This window comes from Mytilus californianus, unplaced genomic scaffold (assembly GCF_021869535.1).
Source record: "Mytilus californianus isolate M0D057914Y unplaced genomic scaffold, xbMytCali1.0.p SCAF_2, whole genome shotgun sequence".
Taxonomy (NCBI): Eukaryota; Metazoa; Mollusca; class Bivalvia; order Mytilida; family Mytilidae; genus Mytilus; species Mytilus californianus.
In genome coordinates, this window is record NW_026262668.1 from 49,551,588 (window position 1) to 49,573,317 (window position 21,730).

The 21,730-nt window shown below is 31.3% G+C and overlaps 1 protein-coding gene across 1 annotated transcript in view; it reads right to left on the reverse strand.

Annotated features, from left to right (window-relative positions):
• Positions 1-21,730, reverse strand: part of LOC127729941 (aspartate--tRNA ligase, cytoplasmic-like) — a 45,541-nt gene that overhangs the window by 12,907 nt on the left and 10,904 nt on the right. Inside the window, exons 2-11 of the mRNA XM_052237915.1 lie at positions 14,732-14,834; positions 13,091-13,256; positions 10,829-10,931; positions 10,118-10,220; positions 7,665-7,739; positions 6,742-6,910; positions 6,066-6,200; positions 3,241-3,388; positions 1,891-1,959; positions 806-926 (exon numbers count right to left, since the gene is read on the reverse strand). Coding sequence (XP_052093875.1) covers positions 806-926; positions 1,891-1,959; positions 3,241-3,388; positions 6,066-6,200; positions 6,742-6,910; positions 7,665-7,739; positions 10,118-10,220; positions 10,829-10,931; positions 13,091-13,256; positions 14,732-14,834 — 1,192 coding nt within the window. The remainder of the gene's footprint in view (positions 1-805; positions 927-1,890; positions 1,960-3,240; positions 3,389-6,065; positions 6,201-6,741; positions 6,911-7,664; positions 7,740-10,117; positions 10,221-10,828; positions 10,932-13,090; positions 13,257-14,731; positions 14,835-21,730) is intronic.

Genomic DNA, 21,730 nt, shown 5'->3' on the forward strand with positions numbered 1-21,730 from the left:
TTCCCGTGAATCCATAATTGATAGCGTCCTTCCTAAAATAGGACAAACATTGAGAAGATCTAGTTTTCAATATTTACAGGGAAGATAATATTTTTTCACTAGATTTCCCACTGGATTAAGGTGAAGAAGAGCTCAAATTGTTCTTCTTGACAATGGAGACAGCAATAAATAAATAAATAAGATATCTACACATACTTTTTTGCTTGATAAGCACTTAAATTTCAGAAGGTTTTTGGAATTATTAAGCAAATTTTATTTTAGTATTGAATGTTATAAAGATAAATATTAACCCATATAATGCAGAATATTATTCCTTATTTAAATCTAAAATCAAGTTCACACATTCATTGTCACATTAACCTATTATGTCTGTTTGGGTTGCTGACCAAATTTTGTCAATACATGTATAACGGAACTATAAACAACTGTCATACAAGTGGGAGGTTAAGCTAGCTATATAACCAGGTTTAATCCACCATTTTCTTTTCAGAAAATGCCTGTACCAAGTCAGGAATATGACAGTTGTTTTTCACTTGTTCTTTTGGTTGATAACATTTGATTTTGTCAATTTTTATAGACTCCTCCTTTTTTGTATTTACCTTTGAGTTTTATATTTTTCTTACACTTTTTTATTCCAATATTGTCATCTTAAAACTAAATAACTCTGACTTGCATATAAGACAATAATTTAGCAGATATACATTTATTTGTCCTCATACATGTATTATATAAATATATATTTACTTTAAAACAAATGCGACCACAAAAGATGTCAAATGCAAGGTTAAATATACATTGAACCTACTTTTTGCTTTATCAATCTACCCAATAATTTCTCTGCTGGAGTACTCAGATCATCTTCATCACCCATGTCTACACCATTGTCTCGTAACATCCTTACTCCTTCCTTGTATGTTAGTACTAAACTGTAAAATAACAAAATATTAAAGGGGCGTAAGCCACAAAATAGACAAAAAATTAAAATATGATTTTTTTTTGGTTTCAAACATTTAAATAAGCAGAATATTGAAATAACGATTTGCTGTCAGCAGTCAGTTTGGTTCAATCTGGTCAAATTAAGCTAAAAAACATCACTAATGTATTATTTGCTTGCAAGTCAATAATTCAAACGCATTTGAAATCATATTCATGCGACCTTTAATTTAACCCTAAGCTAGACTGAGTTAAACATGGGCTTAACATGGTCATTTATCAAAAAGAAAAGAATGTCACATTGAAAAGAGACACAAGAGAGCCAACGGGAAAAATTATTTCTTTGACTGATTTGGCCAACAAAAGGTAAAATGATGATTTACATAATTTTTGACATGACATCAAACAGACCTAAACAAATGGTCATTATAAGATTGCACATGTTTGTCTGTCTATTTATATCTATGTTTATATCAGGTGATATGAATATCGGCAGTCTTCAGGGGACATCTCAAGGTATAATTAGATGGCATCTAGTCTACAATACCAACGAAACGCTGATACATTATGATGAGTCCAGGCATCGGTTGATGTTTCTTTTTGACTTTTTTTCTAAATATGTTTCAGTTTTGTAGAAATAAAATATGAAAATTTGAGTCAAATCAGTGTACATGAATTTGACAGCTAATGCCCCTTTAACATACATTTCATCAATACATACCACAAGGGAGTATTGTAATTTACATTTGCTTACACCAAAATGATGAAAACATCTCATAATTTGCATTTATATCAAAGCTTTACAAGTTCATTAACCAATCAAGTTTTAACAAGCTTCATACATCCACAGATTCTATAAATATGTTCTATGTTGATGTTCCTTTCAACAGCAAAGAGGTGAAGATTTCAAAAATTCTTTAGGATAGAAACTATATCAAATTAGTAAGTAAATTATACCTTGGTTCTAAAAATTTAAACGGTTCTGATTTGTACTGCCTGCCAACAGTTTCTATTTCTTCTTGTAAACTGTAAAGGGAAAAAATCAATTATAAAACAACAAGGCTGAAAAAGAAATTATGTCATTGGGATCATTTCTTTGAAATTACAAATTTCCACTACTCTAAGTTAATACTGATATTTTTCACATTTTTTCTTTATAATTCGATAATTTCTTTATTTTACAGAAAGTTTATCATTGAGGTAAAATAAGCATTTAAATAATTAAGGTAATTCTATTCAATCATGACAAACTGGTGATTACATAACTAATCTTTGTAATTCTGGATGCCTGAATATTTTTGTCATTATATATACATGGTTTATATGACTGTTTTCAGGCCCTTGAATTTAGAACCATAGTTGATACATTAAGTAGTATATACCAACTATTGTTCCAAAACCAAGGGCCTGAATTCTTAATTTTAAATCTTCATGGTAAATAATTAATAAATAGGGAATGTGTCCTTGGGACACAGATGATGCCCACGCTTTCATAAAACGTTAAAAAGGGACATAACTCAAGAAAGGTAAAAGTGACACTACCAAAATTTGAACTTGATCTGAGTTTTGTGATAATAAGCATTGTGTATACGTTTCATAACATTTAGTTGAGGCAAACTTAAGTTAGAGAACAGAAATGAAAAATTCAGCAATTTTTCTATTTGTAAAGGGGCATAACTCTAGAACGGTAAAAGTGACGCCACCAAAATCAAACTTGATCTGTGTTTTGTGGTAATAAGCATTGTGAATAAGTTCCATAACATTTGGTTAAGGCAAACTAAAGTTAGAGAACAGAAACTAATTTTGGGACGTACGGGAAGTACGTACAGATGTACAGACAGACAAGGGTAAAGCTTAATGCCCCCTCCGCTATGGCGGGGGCATAAAAAAGTACAAAATCTACTGAGAGCTGTGTCACTATTTTTTTTTTTAAATTGTTCAAAATGTTGATTTGATTCCAGTTATAACTGATGTTATATAAGTAGATATTGATCAACCACTAGATCATCTGCAATCTGATCTAAAAGCTTTACAGAGGTCAATGATAAAACATAACAGGTATTGTAAATTCAGAAATTATTGCAAGCATTTGTTATTGCGATTTTGAGAAGACTATCAAAATTTGAGATTAGTTATTGCGATTTCAGGAAAAGTTTAATAAAATTATATGTATTTTACATTAGACTGCGAGTTCTTATTGCAATATAAACCAAGTCCCTTTATTTGCATTCATATTAACATTGCAATAAATTCTAAAATTTACAGTAACTAAATATGATGTTGATTATACACTATATGATAACTTACTTGTCTCTAAGATTTTTAAATATATGAACAAACATGTCTCCAATGACTTCTATAACTTCATGGTAATGGAATTTGAATGCCATCTCTAAATCAAGTCCTACAAATTCTGTTAAATGGCGATGTGTGTTTGAATCCTCTGCTCGAAATACTACAATCAGAAATCAATTTTTTATTAACATGATTTAGGTAGATAGATACCGTAAACATAAATATGGAATATAGTTTAATAGATGGTTGTGCCATCAAAATTTGATTTGGAAAATGAGGAATCCCTTACTTATTTTCAAGAATATTTGACACAAGGAAGGTTTACACCATGTAGTGCAAAGTCTACCCATACTATTCATTAGAAATTTCAAAATTTACCGTCAAACATGTCAAACAGGAAGTGGTTACCTGGCAGATTTGAAAATAACTTACATGGTGCAACTCAACATTATAAAAGTTCCAGACCAAATATCAAATCCATACCTGCCAACTGTCACTATTTGCGGGGGACTTCCCCCATGAAGGCTCCCAAATTGAAATTTTGAAAGAGCAATTTTGTCAACAATTTAATACAAAACAATCAATTTTACCATGGGTATAGGATTGTAAAAGTATGAAGAAGCAAATAAACAACATTAAAATAAAATTGAAGGCCCCTTTAAAGGTTTTATAGGACTATGAGAGCCATCTTGCACATAAAACCCCCATGGCCATTTTGACAGGTTGGCAGGTATGCAAATCATTCCTGAATACAGATGCTGAGTAATATGTTTAAATAATTCCATGCTTAGTGGGTTTATAAAAAAATTCAAATGGTTGTCAAACAGGAAGTGACTGGATGTCAGATCTGAAAATCACTAATACAGAACAACTCACCACTTTACAATCCTAGACCAAATACCAAATCATTCAAAAATACAGCAGTTGAGTAATATGCAATAAAAAATTGCAAACTCAGTGGGCATAATAAATTGTAACAAGAGTGCACACGCTGAAATGTCTCGCCTTCTTTACTAATCATTGATATTATGTTGATAGTCCTAAATATAAAGCTTTATTACAACTGTCACATAAACTTAACATTAACCAAGTAAACTAAACATTGACGAACCATGAAAATGAGGTCAAGGTCAGATGAACCATGCTAGGCAGGCATGTACAGCTAACAATTCTTCCATACAACAAATATAGTTGACCTATTGCTTATAGTTTAAGAAAAACAGACGAAAACACAAAAACTTAACACTGAGCAATGAACCTTGAAAATGAGGTCAAGGTCAAATAAAACCTGCGTGACTGACATATAGATCATAAAATATTTCCATACACCAAATATAGTTGACCTATTGCATATAGTATTTGAAAAAAAGACCAAAACTCAAAAACTTAATTTTGACCACTGAACCATGAAAATGAGGTCAAGGTCAGATGACACCTGCCAGCTAGACATGTACACCTTACAATCATTCCATACACCAAATATAGCTGACCTATTGCATGCAGTATTAGAAAAAAAGACCAAAACTCAAAAACTTAACTTTGACCACTGAACCATGAAAATGAGGTCAAGGTCAGATGACACCTGCCAGCTAGACATGTACACCTTACAATCATTCCATACACCAAATATAGTAGACCTATTGCATACAGTATAAGAAAAACAGACCAAAACACAAAAACTTAACTATAACCACTGAACCATGAAAATGAGGTCAAGGTCAGATGACACCTGCCAGTTGGACATGTACACCTTACAGTCCTTCCATACACCGAATATACTAGACCTATTGCTTATAGTATCTGAGATATGGACTTGACCACGAAAACTTAACCTTGTTCACTGATCCATGAAATGAGGTCGAGGTCAAGTGAAAACTGTCTGACGGGCATGAGGACCTTGCAAGGTATGCACATACCAAATATAGTTATCCTATTACTTATAATAAGAGAGAATTTAACATTACAAAAAATCTGAACTTTTTTTTCAAGTAGTCACTGAACCATGAAAATGAGGTCAAGGACATTGGACATGTGACTGACGGAAACTTCGTAACATGAGGCATCCATATACAAAGTATGAAACATCTAGGTCTTCCATTTTCTAAAATATAAAGCTTTTAAGAAGTTAGCTAACGCCGCCGCCGCCGCCGCCGCCGCCGCCGCCGGATCGCTGTCCCTATGTCGAGCTTTCTGCGACAAAAGTCGCAAGCTCGACAAAAATTCAAAATATAGTCAAGAAGGAATTCACTGCCCTGCTGATGTAAAAATAGCTTAGTTTATTATAAAGTTCCACACCAAATATCTCTTTAAAAAACTGTTATTTCAAAGAAATAATAACAAATTAATGCATAAAGCTTAGCACTTGAAAAAAGTCAAGGCCTTGGAAACATTTTTTTTTAAGGATTATACACCTGTTAACTCCAGTTCTGTGCCACAATATAATGTATATCTAAGAAATATACTTATAACCACAAGACTAAAGGTAGATGAAGATAAATCCAGGTAACTGTGTTAAAAAAATCGAGTGTTTTTTTCATTTAACAGATGTCTCTTTAACTCATCTGAATGTAGGGTTACATAAAGGAAGAAAGTTTGAGTATTTATGCTGTGTTAAATTTTTTTTAATACAATGAAAAGCTTCTTTTATGATACATAAACAGAGTATTTAAAAACTGTGAAATACAATTAAAATTTAATATCAGCTCTACTTTACAGGTTTGCAGTAATGCAGGTTTCAAAGTATTTCATTACACTGGTTATATAATATCCAGGTTTACTTCCCTTTACTTGCAAATACCCCCAAATTTCTACAAACAGAAATACCACTTTCCCATTACCTTGTCCTATGGTAAATACTCTGTCGAAGTCAGCTGTCATGGCCATCTGTTTATACAGCTGTGGAGATTGGGCTAAGTAGGCTTTATCTTTAAAGTAAGATACCGTAAATACATTGGCTCCTCCCTCTGACGCAGCTATAAAAGAAAAAAAACTAATCAATGTACACAAATTTACTAATAGGGCACATGATGCCACCAAACACATACAGTTAAGACTTACAAATAGTGCTTTTTCCAAACAGACAATTTTGGGACATGCTAAAGGAAGTTTTTTTTTCCAATCACAGCTATTTTTCTTTTTATAACCTTAAAGCATATTTTAAAATTTATCTTCTCATATTTTATTTCAAAATTCTATCTCATAGATTTCTTTTTATTCACCAAAAAAGTGTTTTTTCATGAACAATCTATGCAAATTTAGGCAATTTTGCATGAATGACTTGTAGCTTGAAAAATAGCACGGTGACCCATACTTTTTATTATTTTTTTTGAAAAAAGCATGGAAAAATTATAAGAAAATTCTATCTGAGGAAATATATATCAATAAACCACCTTAATTCTCTGTAAGAGGTCATTATTAAAATAAAACCCATCATAAATGAAAGATTGGCAATATACCTTCCTGCCAACTTGAGATGGCATCTTAAACATCCCTTTTTCTTTATAAATTACAAACCTGATATAATTTTAGGAACATGTACTTCAATAAAATCCTTTTCCATTAAATAGTCCCTGAAGTATTTACAAACTCCTGCTTCTATTCTAAATATAGCTTGATTTGTTGTTGTACGTAGATCTAATATTCTGTTGTCAAGGCGGGTGTCTTGATTAACTGTTGCTAAGGCCTAAAAAATTTCAATGATTCATAAGATGAATGTCATTTTTTTTTCATTTAAACATATTTTAATTGTTATTACATACAACAAAAAGGATCAGACACAAGTTAGCACAACTTAGATAGTTCTCTCCTAAATATAATAAGTTATAATATATAAAATATAAAGACATGCAACAACATTAGATAATTATAAATTTGTACAATGGTTATAGAAAAAAGAAAGTTCACAATTTCCCAAATAAATAAACAACAGTCCTACATCAAAAAACTTGTTCATCAACATACTTAAACTATATCAGTTCAAAAAAGAAAGAAAAATATCTTTCTAAAGGTCAAAATGTTCACTTTTCATAACATAAAGCTTATGGTAAAAAAACAATATATTCATAGTATTTTGTTTTACTATTCTCTAGATTTTACTGAGTTGAATGTAGGCCGAAGACATCAATTAATGACCTTTATTTTCCACGTAGTTATCTATGAATATAGTTCCATTTAATTATAGTGTATTTTTAATTATTTTTTTCCCTTCCCTTTCTCTTTCTCATTCAGTTCTATTTTTTTATGGGGTGGAAATGAAAGAAGAGAGTTGAAATTCTCTACCAGAGACAAAATGACATAGAAGTTAACAAGTTTAGGTCACTGTATGGCTTTACACACACAAATGATAGGGCCAAATAACATGGTGCGATTTGCTAATAGGGAAAATTAATTGTGGTCTATGGCCTGAAAAGTGTTATGGTATGTTACAATATGCTTACATCATCTGTGTCTGGTCTGACAGCATCTTCTATTAATAACGGAAGTCGTGGAGCTGCTGAACTGACCACCCAAACCTGTAACAATAATAAGTATATTGAAATAATCCTCTTGTTGCTAAATAATGTCAGACTTATTTCGAACAAATGCCACAAAATATGTAAGTAATGTGGATTCATTATTTGGGGGATATCAATTTTTGTGGATTTCGTGGGTATAGGTTAACCATAAATTTAATGTCCAATGAAGGATAAATTTCCTATAGGTTGCACTTTGTAAATACAGCTGTTTCTCAAACCATGCCTCTTTTGGGGAGATATAGAATATTCATAGATAATTAATTTTGTTTACATAATGGTTCTCAGTTATGATCTCTAGGTTTCATCTCATAGAGACATAACTTGGAAATGTTACCAGTTAATATACATATGCATATTGTTTATATTGAAATCTGTGGTAATCCTACAGTCAAGGTAGGGATAGTTAAGAAATTTGGTGCTAGTTTAAACTCTTAGAAGTTAGGGGCATATAAACGTTGAAAATATGCCGCACAGCCCTATATTTTGACCTTTGAAAAAAATTGTAGTGCATATGAACTTTCCATTCTAGGATATGATTTTTTTCAAAACTTCATAGTTAAAGTGGTACAGTTTTAGCCGTAAAAGGAGTTCCTATGGGAAATTGCATTGTCAATATTTACAGAAATGCAACCTAAAGGCATGTATGGGGACTTTATCCAAACCACAAAATCAATTATCCATGAGAATGCATTTTTTCTCAATGCACAAAAATTGGAATCCACGGAAATAATTGAATCAACAGTACTCCTAAGTGATTTTGAATGTTAAGCTGAAGGTATCACATAAATCTCTACTATATTGTATTAATTGCTGTCTCATTGAGATATACTCAACATTTCTATTTAGTCATATAGCAGTTAATTTATGCAAGTGTAAAAATTCACAGTATATCAGTTCATTTCTTGCAAGTGTAAACATTCACAGTTTAGTATGTAAAAAGCATTAAAAAAATATTTTAGTTTTTAATTTGGAAAACAGTGGAAATGAAACTTAGTTTTATCATTTATATTTGTACAAAGTTTTGTTCCATCTTTTTTTAAATGTACATGACTATGGTAATATTTTACAAACCAAGAAAGTTACTCAGCAAATTACCCCAAGTTTTGGTGATACTGTTAACATTTGTGTTAAGTTTTATGACATACAGTCTAGATAGGCAATAGGGTGGTTTGTGCATACATAATCTGGTTTAATCCTACTGCCATATTTTCTACCTGTACCAAGTCCGGCAATCTGGATTCATGTGTTCGTTGTTGTTTGTCTTTGTTTGTATCTGGGGTTTTTAGGAGTAGGTTATTGGTGATTGATGTAGTTTACTACACTATGCAGTATTTTGAACAGTTCCTATAATCCCCTTTTATGTATAATTTGTTTGCTTTTTTATAATGATACCATAATGAAGATGGCATCTGGGATAATCAAACCATTAATGTCAACAGACACGTTTATAGTCAATGACTTCAGAGTTGTTTTCAGTAAAATCTAAAATTAAACCTTTTCAGTGAGTTTGTGTGTATCATGTCGAAACTATGACTACTGGTACTAAATAGGGTTTTGCTTAGCATATTGGTTTTTGTTTATATTTTAGACAACTTCGATGAGCATTTAAATAAGCCAAAATTGACATCTCATAAGGATAACCTGCTTTATAGTATTAGTGAAGATTTATTTTCCTTTATAGGTAGCTCAGTTTCCTGCAATGATTGAAAACAACCTATCAGTAGTTGATCTCTCATCAATTATACCCCTTATTTTTGTAACCCTTATAATGAATTAGCAATCTTAATTAAGAACATTTACTCAATGACAGTACATATTTCTATTTTGTCTGTCCCAAAAATACTTTTACAGTCTTTTTATTTTTATTCTTTCTGTTATTCTTTGCAGATATTAACTTAATTGTTTGTCCTATTTGGTTTAAAACATCATTCAGCATTTCTATTTGGTCTACTGTGGATTCATTATTATTCGTGGAATACCAATTTCCGTGGATTTCTAGGGTATAGGTGAACCAAAAATTTCAATGTTCGCCAAAGTATACATTTTCTAAGGGTTTGTATGGAGACTTTGGCAAAACCACGAAATTAATGTCCATGAAAATACAATTTATCCTCAATCCACCAAAATTAGTATCCACGAAAATAAATGAATCCACAATACCAAAACATTGAAACTAACAATTTTTGGAAAATCAAGGACCCTTTTTACAATATCCTTTATTACAATGATTCTCTGGAATGGTGATTGGTGAAAGTAAACACTGGACTGGCATACACATGGACATCTGCAAACTTTATGATAAGACTTTATTTGTAGACAATTTGAAACAGATTGAAAATTAAGAGCAAGAGTGAAACTTGTATTTTTACAGTTACCTGTTCACAATGAAGTTCAACATCGTGCTGAGAGCATGCTTCTATTTTCTGATCAACGGTACGGACAAAACCTTCCACATCAATTATTGATTCTTTGTTTATGCTATAAATTAAAAAAATGCTATAAAGCATACAAGCGAAACATGTCAAACATTCATAGAAAATATCATGACAATATATTTTATAAGAAATGCATAATGCTTCACCTAGAACTGAATGTGTGAATATCTTTTATATAACTGAAATATGAGGCTTGAATTTTCTATCTTTCCTGCATTGTGGAAAATCATACTAAAGGGTCAAAATTAATAAACTACTGTTATTGTAATATTGTATGGAAAAGTGCGGACAAGAACACATTAAATAAGTGAAAATAAACTAAAATACTACAGAATATTTACTGAAAAAAATTAAAACACAAAATTTTTTTTTAGAAAAAAAGGGGGTATATTCCCCAAGCACCTGTGATCATTGGTGTTTTATTTGACCATTTACATGTACATGTAAATGTCTTCCTGCCAAATTTACATGGTCTATATAAAGTCATCATTTTAATGGTTTAATAATACAGCCTTGGTACATGTAATGAATTTTAAATACCCTGTAAAAATCTATCCAAATTTCAACTACTATAGCATATACATTTGTAATTTATCACTTGGTCCTTTCTGTCTGAATCAACACAAAGAGCAATTTTAGTGCCATACTAACCCAGCAGAAAACTTCACCATCTGTTTACTGACATTAGGTCCAACACACACTAGGGCCTGTATAGTCCATTTCTGTTGTCTTAGAACAAAGAAACATTGCTTCCCTAAAAATCAATTACCAAAGTTACAATAAACAAAAATAAAATTGCATGTTTTGCATAACAAATTCAAACAAGTATCATTAGGCAAAAACAAATCAAAAACTGGTAAAAAATCTGTTATTGTTTTCAAAATAATAGGCAAAAAAAAAAACCTAATAAATTTATCATTTAAGGGCAATAACTCCTGTAAGGAGTCATCTGACACTTTGGTAGAAATGGACAATATGTAGATTTTGATATTCAGAAATGTTTTGCCATTGTTAGATTTTCTCTTCCTACATTATATTTCAAAATAAGACATGTACCGGTACTTGAATTTTAATCCTATGTTCTATTCTTAGCCTTGGAGGCCATGTTGGTTAGAGGGCTAGATCATCAAACATATTTTTTAACAAGATGCCCAAAGTATGATTGTGGTAAAGTTTGGTTCAATTTGGCCCAGTAGTTTCAGAGGAGAACTTTTTTTTATAAAAAGTTAACAGACGAGGATGGATGGCTGACAACAGCCAAGGGACACTGAGTGATGGCAACAGCTGCCGCTGACCCTTTAGTCCTGGTGAGCCCAAAAATTAGCTGATGCCTACGATTTCTTTATAGTTAAGTGATGTGATCTTATAGGGAATGTTATAACCAGGAGACAATTGGAATGCCTTAACGATGGATAATAGTTTCTGAGGACTAGCCATTTTTTAAACATTGTTAAAAGACAGTTCAAATCAACACCAGCCTGAATTAGAAGATATTTTTTCAGTTAATTGCAATGAACAGTGGAAAGAGAAGGCTAACAATATCTTTAATATCCAGATTTTTTTCTAATATTTTTGTCAAATAAATTAGCCGTACAATACAACATAATTGAAATACATATCTCATGTACATGTATATACAGCCTTAACAGGATTTTTTTTATGTCAGATTATTATTTACTATAAAAATAAGAGGATGTGGTATGATTGCCAATGAGACAACTATCCACCAAAGAACTACTGATGTAGAGATTAACAACTATAGGTCACCTGTATGTTTTAAAAAAAATACTTACTTTTCTTTCAACAAGAGAAACTAGAGGCTCTCAAGAGCCTGTGTCGCTCACCTGTATTTACTGATGCTTTGGAAATCATGTAAATTAAGGTTAAAACCATAATTAATAGTATTAGATATTAGATATTATAATGATATCTAAGATAATAACAAAAAAACTGCAAAATTTCTGTAAAATTACTAACTCAGGGGCAGCAACCCAACAAAGGGTTGTCGGATTCGTCTGAAAATTTCAGGGTAGATAAATCTAAATCTGATGAACATTTTTGACACCTGTCAGATTTGCTCTAAATGCTTTAGTTTCAGAGATATAAACCAAAAACTGCATTTTACCCCTATGTTCTATTTTTAACAAAGTCGGCCATGATGGTTGGAAGGCAGGGTCATCGGACAAATTTTTCAACCTAGATACCCTAATAATGATTATGGCCAAGTATGGTTAAATTTGTCTCAGTAGTTTCAGAGAAGAAGATTTTTGTAAAAGATTACAAAAATTTATGAAAAATTGTTAAAAATTGACTATAAAGGGCAATAACTCTTTAAGGGGTCGACTGACAATTTTGGTCATGCGACTTATTTGTAGATCTTACTTTGCTGAACATTATTGCTGTTTTCAGTTTATCTCTATCTATAATTATATTCAAGATAATAACCAAAAACTGCAAAATTTCCTTAAAATTACCAATTCAGGGGCAGCAACCCAACAACAGGTTGTCAGATTTGTCTGAAAATTACAGGGCAGATAGATCTTGACCTGATAATCAGTTTTACCCTATGTCAGATTTACTCTAAATGCTTTGGTTTCGGAGATATAAGCCAAAATCTACATTTTACCCCTATGTTCTATTTTTAGCCATGGGGGCCATCTTGGTTGGTTGGCAGAGTCATCGGACACATTTTTTAAACTACATACCCTAATGATGACTGTGGCCAAGTTTGGCTAAATTTGGCCTTGTGGTTTCAGAGAAGATTTTTGTAAAAAGCTAACGACAACGGACGACGGACGCCAAGTGATGAGAAAAGCTCACTTGAGGTGAGTTAAAAAAAGTCTATATTTAACCTTGTTCCTATGTCCTTTGTATCCATAATTTTTTATCACAGAAATGATCTTTGGATTTTACCTTTTGCTCTACTTGTCTGCAACCTAGCCCTAACCCACACTTTCTTATCTTTCAAGCTTGGTGTTAAATCTTTCAGATCTAATATGGTTCGGTCAGGTCTTTCTGTTGATTGGATCATAGGCATGTTGCCATAGAAACCTTTTGATACATCTTCTTCTTGTGAAGCCTGTAAAGAAATACATTAAAAAATTTCTTATTTGCAAGAAATACCATGCCATTTCTTGAATTTACTAATTTAAAAATCTTATGGACATGAAATAGCCATTACTTTAACATGAAATGACATAATTTTAACATGAAATGACATTACTTTAACATGAAATGACATTACTTTAACATGAAATGACATTACTTTAACATGAAATGATATTACTTTAACATGAAATGACATTACTTTAACATGAAATAGCATTACTTTAACATGAAATAACATTACTTTAACATGAAATGACATTATTATACATTAAATAACATTACTTTAACATGAAATATCATTAGTTTAACATGAAATGACATTACCGGTACTTTAACAAGAAACTTTAACATGAAATGATATTACGTTAACATGAAATAACATTACTTTAACATGAAATGACATTATTTTAACATGAAATAACATTACTTTAACATGAAATGACATTATTTTAACATGAAATAACATTACTTTAACATGAAATGACATTACTTTAACATGAAATGACATTACTTTAACATGAAATGACATTACTTTAACATGAAATGACATTATTTTAACATGAAATGACATTATTATACATTAAATAACATTACTTTAACATGAAATGACATTATTATACATTAAATAACATTACTTTAACATGAAATATCATTAGTTTAACATGAAATGACATTACCGGTACTTTAACAAGAAACTTTAACATGAAATGATATTACGTTAACATGAAATAACATTACTTTAACATGAAATGACATTATTTTAACATGAAATAACATTACTTTAACATGAAATGACATTATTTTAACATGAAATAACATTACTTTAACATGAAATGACATTACTTTAACATGAAATGACATTACTTTAACATGAAATGACATTACTTTAACATGAAATGACATTATTTTAACATGAAATGACATTACTTTAACAAAGAATATTACAACTGCTTAGTTATATTGACTTAAACTGGTTTATCCTCTCACACATTCACCTGCTTGTACCAAGTCAGTTAACTCATCAGCGGTCGTTTTTTACAATATCTTTAAATGTTTTTTGTTACAAATGTATTGGAATTTTGTGTGGAAGTACATTTTTATTCAAAGTCTCTGTTTCATTTATTTACAGGGTTTAGACTTAGTGCAAATTTACAGGTGATATTACATGTATTATATTTATTGACAACAGTCTATTGTTAAAGACTGTATGTTGACATCAAATTGTCATATAACTATTTGTGTTTATAGGTTACTGTCTCTTTGATGTTCACCCAACATTTCCTTTTATTCATATTTCTGATTGCTACTTTAGTTTGAATGGTAAAATGAATGGTAAATAATTAGCAGAAGAAATATATAGCTTTGTTATACTTTTGCTGGACAAATGATAAATTCTGATATTTTTATTGATTCCTGTGACAAAAGTTTTAATTATCCAATAATTACATGTTGTTCACCCTGAGCCTGCTTCCTTGCTTCCTTCTTCGCTTCTTTTTCTGCTGCTTTCTGCTGTTTCTTCAGTCCTTTCTTAGAAGGTTGGTTTTCACCACTACAAACATGACAAAGTCATTGAAAGTAAATAATGGGAAAACAATTAAAACTGTGAGCTACTGCTCACTAATGATACCACTGCTTTAAGAATTCTGTCAAGAGGAAGTTGAAAAGCAATGAATCTGAAAACACTTCAAATGGTAACTCATGTTTAAATGAAGACTATCATCCGGGTGTGGGATTTTTCGCTGTGTTGAAGACCCATTGGTGGCCTTCGACTGTTTTTACTCTTTGGTCAGGTTGTTGTCTCTTTGACACATTCCCCATTTCCATTCTCTATTTTATCAAAATATTTAAGGACGCTCTCATATGCAGTTTCCTAATTTGCGATTAAAATTTCAATTTCATACTCTGCCATTAAGTGTTAGAATATAAGTAATCGGTTAACAGAAATTTGATGAGTAATGGATCAGAAAACACATAACATGTGAAAGCATGCTGATTTTAATTCTTATAACTAATTTCAGGAATCTGTTATTTGTATTTCCGTAGAAAAATGTGACAAAATTTTATCCATGGCAGTTATGTGTAAGAATATATAAGTATTTGGTAAACAGATAGTTGAGATAGACATGATAGATGAATCTAAAACTGCATAACATGGCATAACATGTTTACATGAAGACTGTTAACAAATTTCAGGAACAGATGGGGAAGTTCTTTTTTTTTAGTTACTGTGTAAAATGGGAAGGAATTTAATTGGACAGAAGGACATAGGGACTGGGGTTTAATAACAATGTGAGATTGTCTCTATCATGTCTATCTTACTTCAAAATTAAACCATAAAACCATATTGTCATGTCTGGCTTTTTAGAATTGCTATGCAGTATGGGTTTTACTCAATGTCATAGGCCGTACAGTGACCTATAGTTGCTAACATCTACTTCATTTGGTCTCTAGTTGTCTTATTGGCAATTTAATACAGTAAGGGCATGCAAAAATGATTGTTAGTTTTTCTCCTAACTCTGCCAGGTCTGTTTTTACCGTCCTGGTCATGCAATTCCTTTTTTCTAATATTTTTGAAGATGAAAAAAATATTTGCTCTGGTTTCATTTGACAATTTTCAATGATTCTTTTTTAAAATAGTCTGATAACCTCTTAAAAATGTGTCAGCATTGCTCAGGTAACATTCTTTTAGTTTCACATTGCTTATTACACAATATACCGGTAGAATGTAAAACAAGAATTTAGTATTTACTGTCAGGTTAACAGCAATATTCTCTGTAGAGCTAAGCTGATTTTTCACCCAAAAAAAATAAAATAAAATAAAAACATTTTCCTGCCTGCTTTTAATAATTTTCACATTTTAGGGGAAACCATCATACATTGAGTGCTTACAAACATGTTTAACCTCACAACTTTCTTTAAGTGTCTGGCCCAAGTCAAGGTAAGTTCTTTTTCTTGCAGAAGAAAAGTCAGAAACAGTTCTGTAAACAATGGTCGAAAATTATGTTCAAAGCCCACCAAATAAATATAGAATATCGTATCAAAATAGAAACCTTTAAAATGATACAAACTATGTGATTTTAAGGATACAGATTGAAAATACACTGTAGAAGGATATAATAAATGAATAAAGCAGTAGTCAGCTATGGGTTCAGATTAAACTTGATTCCTTTAGATGACCTTAAATTTTTGTCATCTACATAACGGAAATGTATTTGGTTGCTAATTTACAACTTCTGACATCGCTTGTTGCAAAGTAATTGCCCAAACACTATTAAAAGAAAGAACCTTAGTGAGCGCGCTCACATACCCCACGTCCACACATTGTCATTGGAGAAATAAAATAAGTGTAAGAAAAAAAAATTGTATCAGAAAAAAAAATTGAATCATAATTTCCTGTCAATATGCACATCTACATAGTATGTCCTTATTATATACACAGTTTCATGAAATTCTGTTGTGTGGTTTGAGAGGAGTTGCGATGACAAAAGGATGCAGTAGTATATTGGGCAAATAAGTTCAAAGGGGAGTAACTCCTGGAAAAAAAATTGAATCGTAATTTCCTGTCGATATGCACATCTACGTAGTATGTCCTTATTATCTGAAAAGGTTTCATGAAATTCTGTTGTGTGGTTTGAGAGGACTTGCGATGATTAAAGGTTGCAGTAGTATATTGGGCAAATAAGTTCAAAGGGGCGTAACTCCTGGAAAAAAAATTGAATCGTAATTTCCTGTCGATATGCACATCTACGTAGTATGTCCTTATTATCTGAAAAGGTTTCATGAAATTCTGTTGTGTGGTTTGAGAGGAGTTGCGATGACAAACTGTTGCAGTAGTACATTAAAGTAAATAAGTTCAAAGGGGCATAACTCCTAGAAAAAGAATTGAATCGTAATTTCCTGTCGATATGCACAACTACATAGTATGTCCTTATTATCTAAAAAGGTTTCGTGAAATTCTGTTGTGTGGTTTGAGAGGAGTTGCGATGACAAGAAACAGGACTGACGGACAGACGGACAGACAGACAGACGGATGGATGGACGGGTAAAAAACATTATACCCTCCGCAACTCGTTGCATGGGTCAAAAACATTATACCCTCCGCAACTTGTTGCGTGGGGTATAATTAATTGAGGCATAAACCCAAAATTCTCCAAATAGCTAGCACCTAAGTATTTTAAGTAAAAAGAGGTGGCCCAATATTTTTTAACTTGTCCATTTGGTAACCGGAATATTTATTATGAAGACTAAAGAAGAGTACGTCCATACTTGATTTATAATATTCGATTTTGAGTTATCTATAGAAAAATGTGTTTGACTTTGATGAAATACTTGTCCACTTGGTAACCGGAATATTTATTATGAAGACTATAGAGGAGGATGTCCATACTTGATTTATAATATTTGATTTTGAGTTATCTATAGAAAAATGTGTTTGACTTTGATGAAATACTGGTCATGCTGGTAAGACAAAACACATCAATATGTGAATGCGTCCTCTACATAACAGTCAACTTCTAAACAATTGCTATAGTTATGTAGTTGACAATTCATGTAATGTAGATGACTAAAATCTTGTTTAATACCTGGATTTCTCACTTAAATTGTGTGTCACTTATAAAAGCATTGCACATATTTCAGAGTTTAGCAGTCTGTTAGGGGCTTCTTTGGCATTATAGAAAAATAGGAGATGTGGCATGATTGCCAATGGGAAACGTATCCAGCAGAGTCCAAATGACATGGATGCAAGCATTGAATCTAAAACTATAGGTCACTGTACAGCCATCAGCATGATCAAACCCATACAGTATAGTCAACTATATAAAACCCAAACATGACAATATGTGAAATAATTTAAACGAAAAATCAGAGGCCTGATTTATGACAAAACAATTAATGAAAAACAAATATGACAGACAGCAACTAAAGACATCTACTGAATTAAAGGTTCCTGATTTTGGTAACTCCCAACAGGCACATAAAGAATGTGGTGGGATTCAACATGTTTCTGAGTGCTCAAATCTCCCCTAACCTTTGACAGTGTCGTAATAGCACAATGTATATGTAGGTACAAACTGAAATAAACTGCAGCTGCACCATGAGCGCATCTTACGCCCACTGCTTTTTCAATAGATATAAACAATTCACCAAGTTTCATGAAAACTGTTCAAAGCATTTCTGAGTTAATGTCCGAAAACTGGAAAATCCCCCTTTTTTAATGAATAAAACCCCATAACTCGGAAACGTAAAATCTAAAATTTATAAAAATCGAAAGGGAGCTCACATCAATAGATATAAACAATTCACTAAAGTTTTATGAAAACTGTTCAAAGCATTTTTCAGTTATTGTCCGAAAACTGGAAAATCCCCCTTTTTTAATGAATAAAACCCTACAACTCAGAAACATAATATCCAAAGTTTATAAAAATCGAAAGGGAGCTTGCGTCAATAGGTATAAACAATTCACCAAAGTTTCATGCAAATTGGTCATTTGAGTTATTGTCCAACATGTTGACGACGGACGGACGGACAGTTGGACGAACAGAGGGACGGACAACGGTATACCATAATCATGATAATACGTCCCGTAAACGGGTGTATAAAAAAATTTTTTCAACACCATGTTAAAAACATGAAAAGTATATATTTTTTTTATCTGGTACTGGTTTGGAATTGGTGTAGATGTACCTAACACTATTGGTAGCAAACAATTTAAATAATTGTGTTGACAGCAGGGAGTTCAATCTTTAGTCTGATCATTTCAATTTTCATTTTTCATTAAGGCACATTTTATACTGACTTCATACATTTGTGTAATTACAAGTTTAAAATACATTTTCAGTTACAGGGGAGGTAAAGACGTTGCTAACGTAAAATGTTATTTTCGCCACGTCAAACTGTGACATATCGGGAAAAGATGCAATTTACGACTGATTTTTATCATTCAAACTGATTTAACATTTAAACGAGTTCATGGACACCTCTTTTTTAAAATGACATTCGGTTTGATTACGTATGAAGATTATTTGTACCAATTGTCTTGAAAAAGTCAATAATGCAATTTTTTTCTACATTCATGAACATTTAATAAATTTATAAAATACTTAAAAAAAAAAGAGAAATTATTTATAATTTAACAAAAAACAGCATGTGTTTTTATCTTTTAAAACAAAAAAGTTATGCATTTCTGTCGGAAGGAAAAATACGTCCACAAATCCGAATTTTGAGCAAATATCTGAAATTTCTACCTCATTTTACTCAAAAAGTAGCACATGAAGGTACATTTTTTATTACATATTTGATTTAAGCAGGTAAAAAATAGCCTATTTGCAAATTTTCATCAAAATTTCATTATGGGATCAAAACTGTTTCGTATGCCCTTAACATGTTTAATGCATTTAAAATTTGAATTTGTTCACTATAAGCAGCAATAATGCATTAATTTTGTTTATTTTATTAATTAGAGCATTCGTTTATCAAAAATTTTGCATCAAATACAGAATCTCCTTTTGCCAATATTCAAAAGACACTATCATTGTTACTTCAACAAATTCAAAATGTACATGAAATATGTCATTATAACTTGAAAGAGTGTTTTTTTTTCAGTATGTAATGGATGAATATATAATGCAATTAGCCAATTTTAGACTAGATATCCCCATAAGCCTAGAACTATGATATCATGGCTAGTCACATATAGGTGACAATATATCCAAGTAAGGGTGCAATCTGATATTTAGTATTTGAGTCCACTTTTCAAAACCACTTTTTGGGACAAATTCTAGTCTATTTTTAGTAACTATGACCTTGTCCTTAGAAGTGCTGACCTTAAAAATCAATTGAGATTTTCTGTGCATTATATCGATCATGTATAAAGTAATGTTTCAATCTGATATGTAGTATTTGAGTTAGAATACGCAGAAAAAATGGCTGATTTGTCAATGAAAGAAAGGTTTGCTATTTGTCCCCCACATAACGATGTTGTCAACTACTCAACACAAATGTTCACTACAAAACACTACATATATCGTATGTTACTTCATTTTTACACGAGTTTATATATGGGTCATTATCAAAAAACCATGCAAAACTATGTTATTTGGTCTTTTCAAGTCAAAAGACATGAAACTATATCAAAATGTATCAAAATAACTATTGCATATGAAAGATATGAATGTTTTGTGATACACTATACACAGTTTACAGTATGACAGTCAGGGATATAACTCTATAGGGTTATTACAGAAAAATAACATACATTTGTTATTGTGGACTAAAAAATCAAAGAACTGTGATAACTTAATGTATGTTATATGTTTCAAAGGGAAAATATACATCATTAGTTTAGTTAAAATGTTTAAAAGTTCTATTGATATTACTTTTGTCTATATGTATACTTAACTATTGAAAGATATAACAGTTCATAGTTTGCCAATTTTGCATAGTACACCTTTATGTTATTACAGAAAAAATATGCCTGTAATAACTAAAGGGTGTTATCACAGCTTCTCTATATCACTTCAAAGCATTTGCTCAGACATACATCATGCTTAATTACAATGTATTTTAATTTATTGTAAGAAATAATGACCAGAGCATGTAATGAGGTTCTGCACAAGTTTCTCAGTAATTCCCAAGTGTCTTATATAATAAGTTAAATTCCTTTAATAACTGAGCCTTGTTATCATAGCTAAGTTTATCCCTTAATAGCCTTGTCTCATTGATTTACCATGGTTAATCAAAAATGTATTAATTTAATTAAAAAATTAGTTATCAAGGCTATGCATTTAGTTTCTGCGCAAAGTCTCAAGAGATCCCTAGAGGCCACTATAAATGAAATAATTTTACAAATAACAAACATATGTTATTACAGATTTAGAAAATTTAAGGAATAAAGAGTAGGCAACTCATGAAAGTATCTGTAATAACACACGCAAGTTATTTTCTGTAATAACCCTATAGAGTTATATCTCTGACTATGAAATGTTATAAAAACATTCTTAATTTTTTCTCAAACCCTTGGATATAGCCAGAATCAACTGTTATTTTTTACTATAAATCCCTTCAGACCTGAAATAGGGCTATTATTCATATCATTTGTTATTAGAAATTATCACTTTTTATTGCATTTGATACATACAAACATTTTTTTAATGATTTGGAAGGTGTATGTTGGTTTAATAATAAAATAAAATGCTCCGCAGGGCGCAGCTTGATACAACCGCAGAGGTCGAACCCTGAACAGTTGGGGCAAGTATGGACACAACATTCAAGCTTGATACAGCTCTGAATTTGGATTGTGATTAAATATTTGACACAGCATAGGTTTCTGACACAGAATGAATGTGGTCTAAGAACTTAAAAATTTTAAATTGGACATTCACCTATCATGGTCTAATATCCAAAATCTAAATACATGGTTAGATTCAGCATATCAAAGAACCCCAA